Source organism: Coregonus lavaretus, assembly GCF_964263955.1.
Source record: "Coregonus lavaretus genome assembly, chromosome: 40".
NCBI lineage: Eukaryota > Metazoa > Chordata > Actinopteri > Salmoniformes > Salmonidae > Coregonus > Coregonus lavaretus.
Window position 1 is genome coordinate 6,558,920 of NC_140027.1, and position 13,673 is coordinate 6,572,592.

A 13,673-nucleotide genomic window follows, 5' to 3' on the forward strand; every position below is an offset into this window, starting at 1 on the left:
TGGGCGAGCGGTTTGCTGATGTCAGTGTTGTCAACAGAGTGCCCCATGGTGGCGGTGGGGTTATGGTAAGGGCAGGCATAAGCTACGGACAACAAACATAATTGCATATTATCGATGGCAATTTCAATGCACAGAGATACAGTGAGGAGATCCTGAGGCCCATTGTCGTGCCATTCATCTGCTGCCATCACCTCATGTTTCAGCATGATAATGCACAGCCCCATGTCGCAAGGATCTGTACACAATTCCTGGAAGTTGAAAATGTCCCAGTTCTTCAATGTCCTGCATACTCACCAGACATGTCACCCACTGATCATGTTTGGGATGCTCTGGATCGGCGTGCCAATATCCAGTAACTTCGCACAGCCATTGAAGAGGATTGGGACAACATTCCACAGGCCACAATCAACAGCCTGATCAACTCTATGCAGAGGAGTTGTCACCCTGCATGAGGCAAATGGTGGACACACAAGATGCTGACTTGTTTTCTGATCCACACCCCTACCTTAAAAAAAAAAAAAAGCTATCTGTGACAAACAGACCCATATCTGTATTCCCAGTCGTGAAATCCATAGATTAGGGCATAATTAATTTATTTCAATTGACTGATTTCCTTATATGAACTGTAACTCAGTAAAATCTTTGAAATTGTTGCATGTGCGTTTATATTTTTGTTCAGTATAGTAAGCCAAAAGTGTACACATCAAACACAGAATTTTTACACCTATATGTAAATTGTCATTCATATACACTACCGTTCAAAAGTTTGGGGTCACTTAGAAATGTCCTTGTTTTCTAAAGAAAAGCAAATTTTTTGTCCATTAAAATAACATCAAATTGATGAGGTCCTCAACTGGCAGCTTCATTAAATAGTCCCCGCAAAACACCTGTCTCAACGTCAACAGTGAAGAGGCGACTCCGGGATGCTGACCTAGGCAGAGTTGCAAAGAAAAAGCCATATCTCAGACTGGCCAATAAAAATAAAAGATTAAGATCGGCAAAAGAACAGAAAATGGACTTTTTCTTTTCAACTTTGCCTAGGTCAGCAACCCAGAGTCGCCTCTTCACTGTTGACGTTAAGACTGGTGTTTTGCGGGTACTATTTAATGCCTTTTGTATACATCTGGCCCTTCATTGGACACTGTGTTAACAAACCTCCAAACGAGCTTCAATGCCATACAACACTCCTTCAGTAGCCTCCAACTGCTCTTAAACACTAGTAAAACTAAATGCATGCTTTTCAATCGAACGCTGCTGGCACCCGCCCACCCGACTAGAATCACCACTCTCGACGGGTCTGACCTAGAGTATGTGGACAACTACAAATACCTAGGTGTCTGGTTAGACTGTAAACTCAACTTCTAGACTCACATAAAGAATCTCCAATCCAAAGTTAAATCTAGAATCGGCTTCCTATTTCGCAACAAAGCCTCCTTCACTCATAGTGCCAAACATGCCCTCGTAAAACTGACTATCCTACCGATCCTTGACTTCGGCGATGTCATTTACAAAATAGCCTCCAACACTCTACTCAGCAAATTGGATGTAGTCTATCACAGTGCCATCCGTTTTGTCTCCAAAGCCCCATACACTACCCACCACTGTGACCTGTATGCTCTTGTTGGCTGGTCCTCACTACATGTTTGTCGTCAAACCCACTGGCTCCAGGCCATCTATAAATCACTGCTAGGCAAATCCCCGCCTTATCTTAGCTCATTGGTCACCATAGCAGCACCCACCCGTAGTCTGCGCTCCAGCAGGTATATCTCACTGGTCATTCCCAAAGCCAACACCTCCTTTGACCGCCATTCCTTCCAGTTCTCTGCTGCCAATGACTGGAACGAACTGCAAAAATCTCTGAAGCTGGAGACTCTTATCTCCCTCAATAACTTTAAGCATCAGTTGTCAGAGCACCTTACCGATCACTGCACCTGTACACAGCCCATCTGAAATTAGCCCACCCAACTACCTCATCCCTATATTGTTATTTATTTTGCTCTTTTGCACCCCAGTATCTCTATTTGCACATAATATCTTGCACATCTATCATTCCAGTGTTAATACTATTGTAATTATTTTGCACTATAGCCTATTTATTGCCTTACCTCCATAACTTGCTACATTTGCACACACTGTATATATATTTTCTGTTGTATTTTTGACTTTATGTTTTTTACCCCATATGTAACTATGTGTTGTTTTTATTGCACTGCTTTGCTTTATCTTGGCCAGGTCGCAGTTGTAAATGAGAACCTGTTCTCAACTGGCTTACCTGGTTAAATAAAGGTGAAATAAAAAAAATAAAAAATAAATGAAGCTGCCAGATGAGGACCTATGAGGCATCTGTTTATCAAACTAGGCATTCTAATGTATTTGTCCTCTTGCTCAGTTGTGCACCGGGGTCTCCCACTCCTTTCTATTCTGGTTCGAGCCTGTTTGCGCTGTTCTGTGAAGGGAGTAGTACGCAGCGTTGTACGAGATCTTCAGTTTCTTGGCAATTTCTCGCATGGCATAGCCTTCATTTCTCAGAACAAGAATAGACTAACCAGTTTCAGAAGAAAGTTATTTGTTTCTGGCCATTTTGAGCCTGTAACCGAACCCACAATTGCTGATGCTCCAGATACTCAACTATTCTCAAGAAGGCCAGTTTTATTGCTTCTTTAATCAGCACAACAGTTTTCAGCTGTGCAAACATAATTGCAAAAGGGTTTTCTAATGATGAATTAGTCTTTTAAAATGATAAACATGGATTAGCAAACGCACAGGACTGATGGTTGCTGATAATGAAAAATATATGCACTCACTAAAACTGTAAGTTGCTCTGGATAAGAGCATCTGCTAAATGACTAAAATGTAAAATGTAATAATGGCTCTCTGTACGCCTATGTGGATATCCCATTAAAGATCAGCCATTTCCAGCTACAATAGCCATTTACAACATTAACAATGTCTACAACAATGTCTACATTAACAATGTCTTCTGATCAATTTGATGTTATTTTAATGGACAAAAAATTGCTTTTCTTTCGAAAATAATGACATTTCTAAGTGACCCCAAACTTTTGAATGGTAGTGTATATAAATAAAATAACTGAAAGTAGGTGATAGGTAGGCTTAGCCAAAAGCCGATCCATTAGTTGCATCTTGACAAGAGGCGAATTCCAAACACAAGTGACGAATATCCCCAATAAATCCGGGTAAATATGTTTATTGTTGACAGGTAATCTCTCAGAATGGAGGATTTGGTCATCCAGCTTGTTGTAGGCTTATGACCATTAGCGCTTAAGCACCAAAGGTATAAATACACACCGCGCGCCACTTTAACCAGACTTTACGAGACAGACAGCCATTCAATACACAAGGAGAAACTATATTGAAATATCAACATTTTAAATTGATTTAAGACCTTGGAACTTCGATCAGACACCATGTCGACAGTCAGTGCCCTGCCTTTCCTGAAATCTAGTCTCCAAATGCGCCCTCCCATGGGCTCCCACTCCCATAGGCGCGGGCGTCGCCACACACTCCCGGCCAGCGAGTTCCGTTGCCTCAGCCCGGAGGACGCAATCAGCGTGTTTGAGATCGAGAGAGAGGGTAAGAACTTTTAACTTACTCAAATGTAGAACTTGTTTTTACCCCAATACTGGTCGTTTTTCTATACAACTTTGTACCTAGACGTTAAAAGGTATAGTAATGGTTTGTGGAAAAAATATGCTGTCATTCATTGGACTTAATGAGGTGCTTTACGTTTACAGTTAACTTTTACGTTTTTTAATAGACTAAGCTAATATATATTTTGCTTTACGTTTAAAGTTTACTTTAACGTTTTTTAATAGACTAGGCTAATATACATTTTGCTTTACGTTTAAAGTTAACTAACGTTTTTTAATAGACTAGGCTAATATACATTTTGGGAATACATCTTTGGATACCAACCAAATTCATGACAAACAAACAGTCAGTCAGTCATGATGGGATTCATGTCACCAAGTATGTATCGCACTGCTTTGCTTTATCTTGGCCAGGTCGCAGTTGTAAATGAGAACTTGTTCTCAACTGGCTTACCTGGTTAAATAAAGGTGAAATAAAAAATAAAAATAAAATTAAAAAATGTAGTTGGAACTAAGCAACCTGAGATTAGACTAAGCAACTACATGTGTACTTGGTCATGGACTTGTGTTGTCTGTCTGCCCTCCTCAGCCTTCATCTCTGTGTCTGGAGAGTGTCCACTCCACTTGGATGAGGTGCGTCACTTCCTGACGCTGTGCCCTGAGCTGTCTCTGGGCTGGTTTGAGGAGGGACGCCTCGTTGCCTTCATCATAGGATCACTGTGGGACCAGGAGAAACTAGCCATGGTAAGCCCCAAGTCAAAACCTGTTGAATAAGTAGGACATTGTCTTTATTATAATAAATGACTTTTGGTAGCCTACCCAATGAATCAAAAGTCAAGCTTTGAGGATATACTTCAATGTGGTATTTTATCAATGGATAAGTAAAATTATTTTTTTAGCACAGGGACTTCAAGGTTTTTATGTAAAACACCTCAAAATCAGAGAAAGCAACCAACATTACATCCACACAACCAACCTTACATCCACAAAACCAACCTTACATCCACACAACTAACCTTACATCCACACAACCAACCTTACATCCACACAACCAACCTTACATCCACACAACCAACCTTACATCCACACAACCAACCTTACATCCACACAACTAACCTTACATCCACACAACCAACCTTACATCCACACAACTAACCTTACATCCACACAACTAACCTTACATCCACACAACTAACCTTACATCCACACAACCAACCTTACATCCACACAACTAACCTTACATCCACACAACTAACCTTACATCCACACAACCAACCTTACATCCACACAACCAACCTTACATCCACACAACTAACCTTACATCCACACAACTAACCTTACATCCACACAACCAACCTTACATCCACACAACCAACCTTACATCCATCATGAAGAAATCTCCATGACAATGATAAATGGTTAGAGTCGGGTGATAGCACTCATGCACTCCTTCCCTCCCTCCTTTTTCAGGACGCTCTCACCCTCCACAAGCCCCATGGCTCCACGGTCCACCTCCACGTGCTGGCTGTCCACCGCACCTTCCGGCAGCAAGGCAAGGGCTCCATCCTGATGTGGCGCTACCTGCAGTACCTGCGCTGCCTGCCCTATGTGCGCCGCACCGTGCTCATGTGCGAAGACTTCCTGGTCCCGTTCTACCAGAAGTCGGGCTTTAAAGTGCAGGGCCCCAGCGACATCACCGTGGGGCCACTGGCCTTCATTGAGATGATGTACCCTGTCCGGGGCCACGCATACATGCGCCGCAACAGTGGTGTTTGAGGGGCCGCGAACCAAGATGGATGCCTCCTTCAATGGGGGGTGTTTGACCGAGCTTCCGTGGCTGGAAGAGGGCTATGTGAGCAGCTTGTTGTAACCTCGTCCCCAGTCTATTGCACAAAGTTTCTGGGAATGAGATTACGCTTGCTGTGAGTTACATGTGGGCTACTAGTGCAGTGGTTGCCAGGTGTTTGTCTGTGCTCACTGATTTGTGGTGTGGCACGGTTTGTGTGTCCTGTGTTGTGGGTGTTAGAGAAGACAGTTGACTCGTAAGAGACCAACTTTAACCTACCACAAAACTCAAACATTTACATTTGACATTTGAGTCATTTAGCAGATGCTCTTATCCAGAGGGACTTACAGTTAATGCATTCATCTTAAGATAGCTAGGTGGGAGAACAACATATCAGTCATAGGAAGTATATTTCTCCTCAAAGTAGCTATCAGCAAAGTCAGAGCTAGTAAGAGGGGGAAAAAGTCATGTGTGAGTTTAGTTCACAAAAGGCTTTTTTTCATCTCAAAGGCTGACATGATCTTTGGGGAAGATATGGAATTACTTGAGTAATTACGTGATTATACGTTTATTACTTCATTCATTTTTACAAAATCTCTTATTCATATGATGACCAAATAGAATCTGCTAACTACCAAAAATGATAGGTTTACATTAGAGAAGTGCAGCAAGGCATTGAAAATAACTTAAACTGTACATAACTTTAAATTATTATTTTTTAAAACAATGTTTGTTGTCAATTACATTTTTGTATAAAATGCTAGACATTTTTCAACTCATGTTCAGTCTGAGATTTTAGCAAACAAACTGCATTTTGATGGATGACTTGAGCATCTAATGAAAATGCAGATAGGAGGATCAGCTAGCTTCTGTCTCTTCCTGTTAGCGTCTTGTGGCTGTGCTGCTTGTGTATCGATCCATTGCAAGCATTAAAACAGCATTAACTCAATGTCTCTTTTTTACTGTGGTCTCGTGAGCCAAGCAACCAGGAAGGAGACTTTCAATCTCAATCTGCCTGTCTGAATATGCAGCTTTATGGCACATCAACACCTGGGCGATTGCCTGGGACTTTCATTTGCTTTTCAAGATCACTAATGTTTTTGTTTATCCTTCTATATTTATGCCTGTATGTATGCCTTTAAAATGCCCTGGGTAGCTAAAATAGCTTTTATGAACCATGTTATATACACCTCTATATACCATGGTAGTATTATTCATGGTAGTAGTATTGTCTCTTAGCTAGCACCTGTTTCTTTCTAGATTGTGAGAAAACACTGATTAGATTACCGATATACAGTATATCAGGCAGAAATATAATCAAACCAGGCGGTGTTTGTTTTTCGGTCTCCAAAGTAGACCAGTATTGCACACCTCTCTCCCCGGGGCTATAGGGGTTTAACTGCTAACTTGTCCATTAGCAGGTATTATTGTCATTAACTTCTAGGGATTTACGAGAATCGTCTATTTGCTGCTGCCAATTTAGTATGTGAACAATATACTTGTAGCTGGCACAGTGTTTGAGAATAGACTTATAGCATTTTGATGTTTGAAACACAGCAATGTTTGCCAATATACCTCCCCGGTGTTCTCCATTCCCCCTGATAAAGGAGTCTCCTTTTTCCCTGTAGAAAACCACCACCTCTGCCTCCATCAATCTTGAATCAAGACATGACTGATTTTTATAACATTTTGAAAATAAGAAAATAAACTATTTATTTTTCTAACATTTGTTTCTGACTGTTTCCCTTTCATTTGGAATGTAGCAATGCATTACACTGTAGGGTTTCTATGATTAACAAACGCCAGATTTAGAGGACAGAGTGACTTGTTTTCAACATCTCAGCTTGCAAAACGTGACCCACAGAGATTAAAGTTGTGGAGTAAATCTCTCTTGAAGAGGGTGAATCTACAACAGCTTTTCAAGCGCCACCACACTACCTGGCTGAATGCGATTGTCAAGAGAAATAGTTCAGACGCATAGATCCATAGTAGTTCCTTGTGCCATTTGGCAAAAGTCAGGAAAGTTTACCAGTAGTTGAATCTATGAGGTCAAGACACAAGAGGGAAAACATGACTAGATTTACATTTATTTTCAAGAACATCATCTGAATTTTTACATACACATACGTGAGTAATATCTTCAAAAACTGCAGCAAAAATATCACAATATCTCAGTAAAAGAGCAAATTCCAAAGTATCCTTTTTTATTCCAATAAATTAATCAATTTGGTCCAAATGCATATATAGACTTATTCTTGCAGATACTCAAATTCAAGGCTTACACACATTTCAGAAGGCACTGTGAATTCCTATGACGAGGAGCAGACTGTGCTGAAGTGTTCATATAAAAAGAAAAGGAGGGACAGGTTCCTAGCAAATGAAACAGGGTCACAACCATTTAAATGCCCAAATGACAAAACAATGGTAAAACAATGTAAAACAGTACTCAACGATTGTCCAACCAACACCTGTGAAGAATTCCACACTATTGACAAAGTCGGCCATTAACGCAACCAGTTGACTGCTGGTGTGTAAAGTGACTAAACAAAGCATAGTAAATCCTGCTAAAATAATCCACATCACCGCAGTAATCCACCTCTCAGGAAACGTCCTAAGCAGTTAAGAGCGGACACCTGCCAGAGCAGAGGGACATAATCCAAGAACACAGGAGCAGGCCGGGGTAGCAGAAACTCTGTTGGCCAATTTGGTATCTGTAATGGCAAGAATGACTAGCAGCCTTTCTTGAATCAATGGCCATTGATCAAAGCACAGTACATTGATTTTCGTTCGCTTTTGAAATATATACACATAACACATTGATAAGTCATTTGGATTGATATCACTGAAGTGCTATAATTACTATAGAGACATAGTGCAAGCACATCGTAGTTTGACGTGAAACAACATGGACTTTCTAGCTTGCTCAATCAGATCACATACTGCCTTTTGGACGGTCAGTCAAATTTTATAATCATACATTTAATTAACGTTTGAGTATCAAAGTTATAAACACAATGTCTAGTGATATGGCACAATTATGGCCAAAACAAGTCAACGTGTTTAATTAGTAGTGCACTTCAACTGAAAAGCCTTCCATAAGGCTAACAGCTTGTCTTTGGGGCAGTGACACAGTTAAATTGGAATTAGTTAGACGTATATTTATCTAGCACCTGTGGCAGTTGATTTAAATAACCTAGGCAGATTGGAAGGCAGGATTTGGAAGGTCAGACCAATCATTCAGATGAAGAACAAGCATAATTTACAGATACAATAACACAATTTCACTGAAACTGTCTGTACAGTATAATTCATTGTGAAAAGCAACTGCTATTGGATGGAATTCTTAACACTTAACTGGTCAACAACAACAAAAGCGCCATGGAAAAGTCATGAAAAGCAAACAAAACTAGGTTCAGGTTGAAACCATGAATGACTGTATGACTTGTATTCAATACCATAATGAAATGCTCACATGAACAGCTAATTCAAAGTATTTGAACATAATGAAATGCTACATCACGTAGTGTTAGATACATCCAGTGTTGTAGAAAACGAGTACAAAAGGTAACAAATAAGAGGCCTCTGTAGTATTAACTTGACAGTTTATGAACCGAATGTTAAGATATCCTCTGTAGTCTTCCAAGTCTACTTTAACAGCATGCTCAGACTGAGTCTCTCTCTCCAGAGGAACTAGCATGGCTTTACAGTCTTGAAGTCAATGTGCATAGATACCCTGGGTGCTTTCAACACTTACAGCCTTACGGGCCTCTCCTTTAAAGTTCCATTTCCCTTAAAAGTATTTTCCACTGCGCTTCCTGTCCAGGCTCTAAAGCCAGCTAGCATTAGCTGTTAGCGTTTTAGTGAGTGCTAGCCTAGTGCACCACATGGTCGATGTCGTACTTCTCGCAGAACTTGCTGGTGAAGGGCAGGCAGGTGAGGTGCTCCAGCCAGTGCCAGTTGATGGGGTAGATGTAGAACCAGACGACCAGCGAGGAGAGCAGGCCCAGGTAGACCAGCAGCGACAGCAGGATGAGGACGCGCTTTCGGTACTTGTCAAAGTTGCCAAACGTCACGTAGGGCAGGAAGGCGAAGGAGAGCAGCAGGCCGCTGAGGAAGCCGAAGATGTGGGCGATGTTGTCGATCCAGGGCAGCAAGCCACACAGGAACAGGAAGAAGACGATGCCCACCAGCTTGAGGAAGGCCTTCCACGGCTTCTCCAGCATCTGCCAGCCCTGGATGAGCTCCACAAACAGGCAGGCAAGCAACCCAAACTGGGAGCCAGCTGGGCCAACCTGGATGATAACCATAGAAAGACAGAGAGAGTGAGGGAAAAGAGAGTCATACATCCACCAGCTCTGACCAAACAAAATGGAGGGAGGGGTTGGGGGTTGATGTTTCACTGGATGACGATGCCACCACTGGATGAATGGGTATCAAGGCCAGCATGTGCATGAATGAATGAGTCACTGTTGACCATAGCATGGGGCATATCAGCGGAAGAAGCAGGGATAAATGCATGCATCCTGCTCACTGGCGGTTCAGTAGTATCTGTTGAAATTCCTATCAAATGCTAGTACATTAGCATGAAGGAAGTGGTGGTAGCGTACGTCAGCGTGCGCCTTGTTAATGGACAGGCAGATGACTGAGGCTGAGTTGTTATAGTCCCTCATAGCAGAAGACAATAGGAATCAGGCAAAATGGGAAGCAGGTGCACCAGCTGAGTGCATTACATGTTGACGTCTGTGTGTAATAGTGAATTTAGTCAGTAGTCTACTGATGCAAATGCATGCAGCTCAGGGGTCTGGAGAGGTTCAGCCCTGCAATTGACTTTCTCTCCGCAGGGTAATTATTTTTGGTATAATGTCCCCAAATAAATGCTGCGATCAATATGTAATTACACCATCTGACATTTTAACCACCGTCACTTTTATATGTATACAGTGATGGTGGATGTTCCAAAAATGGGAATGTGTCATTGTTGGAGTAGTATAAAAAGAAAAGAGTATTACATTGTGCCTCCATTCCAAACCTTATGACTGTTTAGTTACATTTCCGTTGTACCGTCTCAATAATTAGGTCTAGATTGAAACCAAGAGCAATGCTTCTTTGGTCACTGGTTCTACGGCTGGCATCCTGATTAGATTGACGTCAGGGCTGTGGTGGGCGTACCGGGGCAGATGGCTAATCTGAGATTCTAACCTCCCACAACGACGGGAGAGGAGGAGTAAGGCTTTTCACACGCCCTAGGCACGTGGCCTACATGCTATATGGGTGATCTGAATCCAGTCATACCCCAGCCAGCACTAGACAGTCTAAGCTTCACTCGCCATTCAACACTTCGTTTGACAGGCTGAGTTTCAGAATGTCTGAACTTTCTCTGACTTCTGAATTTCTGCACTAACGAGTGACTCAGAAAGTCCTTTGAAGAAGAACTAGGGAGTGTTACTGTTGTGAGATCTAGTTGTTTCTTTAGAGAGGCTGAGTTTCAGAACATCTGAACTTTTTCTGACATCAGAATTTCTGCACTGAAGAGTGACGCAAAGTCCTTTGAAGAAGTACTAGCGAGTGTTACTGTTGTGTCATTAAGCATTTCTGAAACCGCCACCAGAACTGAATGAACTACTTTTAAAGTTGAATGAGCAATCCAAGAAATCTTGCAATTTCTATAAAAATCTTGAGATAACCCTAGGCCATCCAACCCTGACCCACCCAAGACTCCTGGTCATACTGCTCACTGAGCGGATCAATGATATGCCGAACGGTAATCTGGTTTAGACCTCATGGGAATCATCACGCATCACCAGATGCTTTAGCCAGTAATAATAGACCCTGACATCAAGTCACACGCATTGGGTTGCAAAATTCCTGGAACGTTCAATAAAATTTCCCAGAAATCCTGGTTTGAGGATTCCGGATTTCCTGCTTATTCCCTTCTGATTCTGGCAAACCTCCAACCAGGAATTTGAGGAAGACCAGGGAATTTATTGAAAGTTCCAGGAGTTATGCAACCCTACACACGCACATATTCTCAGGCATTCCCTTGGACTGATGCCTCTTTATGTAATCTTTACTTTGGCATATGACACGTACCTGGTCTTCCACCACTTCCACTTCCAGCAGCACTGGGAGATTAACACAGAAGGTGATTGGTATTCAGTAGCCCTTGTTGTGAAACTTGGTGTACTAGTGTGACCTTTGTAGTACTCTCACTTCATAACAACAACATGGGGGAGAGGGTTGAAGAGGAGGTCTTTGGTAGTTTATTCATCAAAAGCCAAGAAAACTAAATGGTTGCTATTTTAAGGTTTCTGATGAGTTAATTAAGTGTCTAGCTCATTCAATTTACCCTGTTCATCTTGGTTGATCTTGAATTAATATTTTGCAAAGGAAATGTCTTACTAGTCAGACTTGGTATGAGCAAATGTGATAGAATAAAAAAAGTGCCTTAATAATAACGAAATAATAATACAGAATCCTAATGTGTCCAGTAAGTAGTATTCTGTTCATTTATCTAAATGCTGATTATACGATCTGTGTGCTCTATTGATGTCTGATCTGAGTTTGATTGGTTATACCTAGGAATTCCTATAGGGGCGCACGGGGCTTCCCTGCAGTGTTGCCAACTTAGCAACTGTGTCGCTATATTCAGCGAGTATTCATAACCCTCTAGCGACACATTTTCAAAAAATCGACTAGCGACTTTTTCTGGTGTTATTGGAAACTTTTGGAGACTGACGTGAAAGCACGTATCGTTCTTACTCTTCTCAACGAGCAGCGGGTGCTGCCGTGGGCCCCACCCCCGTCCCAAAGCACTCACAGGCAGCCCAGTCCTCGCGCAGCAGTCCCTCCCAGCTGCAGTTAGAGCAGGAGATGTTCACCCCTCCGCGTCTAGACTGCAAATGAATCGCGCATGCGGGAAGCCGCCGCTGGCTGATCCCGCCCTGGCTTACATTCAGGGCGGGATGTAAATGTAAAATGTTCTTTGTCTAAAATAAATCACTGCACAAAAGTAAATCACTGCATTTGACTCACACAGCCTCAGTCACTTACTCACCTCGTCCACTGTGTGTGTGCCTCTCTGTGACATCAGCTAAACATCTAGCTGGCTAGCTCATCATGTCTCAGTCTAAACTGTACACTCAAAAATACAGAAAGGAGTGGGAATCAAACCCTGAATTCAAAGGCTGGTTGAAGCCGTTTATTGGAGATGATACACGAGTATACTGCCTGTATTGTAAGGCTGATTTCTACGCCAAACTTAGTGATGTAAAAAAACACATGACAACTCAAAAACACACTCAAAAGGCAAAGCCTTATAACAGTTCCACCCAAAACAAGCTGCCATTTATGGTTAAAAAAATTGACTCTGCAAAAAAGGCTGAGGCCACCATGGCATTAGCTATCGCTGAACACTGTTCCATGCTGGCATGTGATCACATTGGAGAAGCATGTAGAGCTGCTTTCTCAGACTCCACTGCTGCTACCCACTTCAAAATGCACAGGACAAAGTGCACAGAAATTATTAATGGTGTTCTAGCATATACTTTCTGAAAATGTTGGTCGCAGATGTGGGTGACCAGCGTTTCAGCCTCCTCCTCGATGAGTCCACAGATGTAAGTGTTACTAAGTACCTGGGGGTTGTGATAAGGTACTTTAGTGACACCAAGCAGACAATTGTATCAACATTTCTGGGGCTTGTTGAGTTGGAGGGAGGAGATGCCAAATCTATAGCCCGTGCTGTTGTGGCTTTCCTTCGAGAAGTGTTGTCTTAAAAAAGAGAAACTCCTGGGAATATGGACTGACAATGCCTCTGTTATGATGGGGATTAACAATGGGGTCCATAAAGTGCTGAAGGAGGAGTATGGCCTCAAAGATCTGGTTCTTATTCGCTGTGTGTGCCACTCTCTGCAGCTTGCTGTAAGTCATGCTTCCAATAACACCATCCCCCGTAGTGTGGAGTACTTGGTACGAGAGACTTATAACTGGTTTTCAGTGTCTCCAAAGCGCAGGGAGGCCTACAAGGCCATATATGAGACCATCAACTGTGGGGAGTGTGCCGCACGTTGGCTCTCCATTGAACCCGCGGTTTCACGCATTTTGGACCAGTGGGAGGAGCTTAGGCTGCATTTCGTAGTCACCAAGTCCAGTGAACACTGCTACATGGCTGAGGTTTTATACTCCATGTACAGTGATCCTCAAAATATATTGTATCTGACTTTTTGGAAGTCAGTGCTGGGTGAGGTACAGTTGGCCATCAAGGCTTTTGAGGGAGAGCA

The 13,673-nt window shown here is 42.3% G+C and overlaps 2 protein-coding genes across 2 annotated transcripts in view; one reads left to right on the top strand and one right to left on the bottom strand.

Moving 5' to 3' along the window:
• Positions 1–3,428: 3,428 nt before the first annotated feature.
• On the top strand, positions 3,429–5,387 carry LOC311113559 (serotonin N-acetyltransferase-like; the record flags this gene model as incomplete). The annotated part of the gene is made up of 3 exons (XM_084156809.1): positions 3,429–3,594; positions 4,201–4,355; positions 5,082–5,387. 3 exons carry the CDS (start codon positions 3,429–3,431, stop codon positions 5,385–5,387), a joined length of 627 nt encoding a protein of 208 aa, XP_084012935.1.
• Positions 5,388–7,464: 2,077 nt separating this feature from the next.
• Positions 7,465–13,673, bottom strand: part of LOC311113749 (inactive rhomboid protein 2-like) — a 55,374-nt gene continuing 49,165 nt past the window's right edge. The window contains exon 18 of the mRNA XM_084157051.1: positions 7,465–9,689. Coding sequence (XP_084013177.1) covers positions 9,270–9,689 — 420 coding nt within the window. The 3' untranslated portion in view covers positions 7,465–9,269. The remainder of the gene's footprint in view (positions 9,690–13,673) is intronic.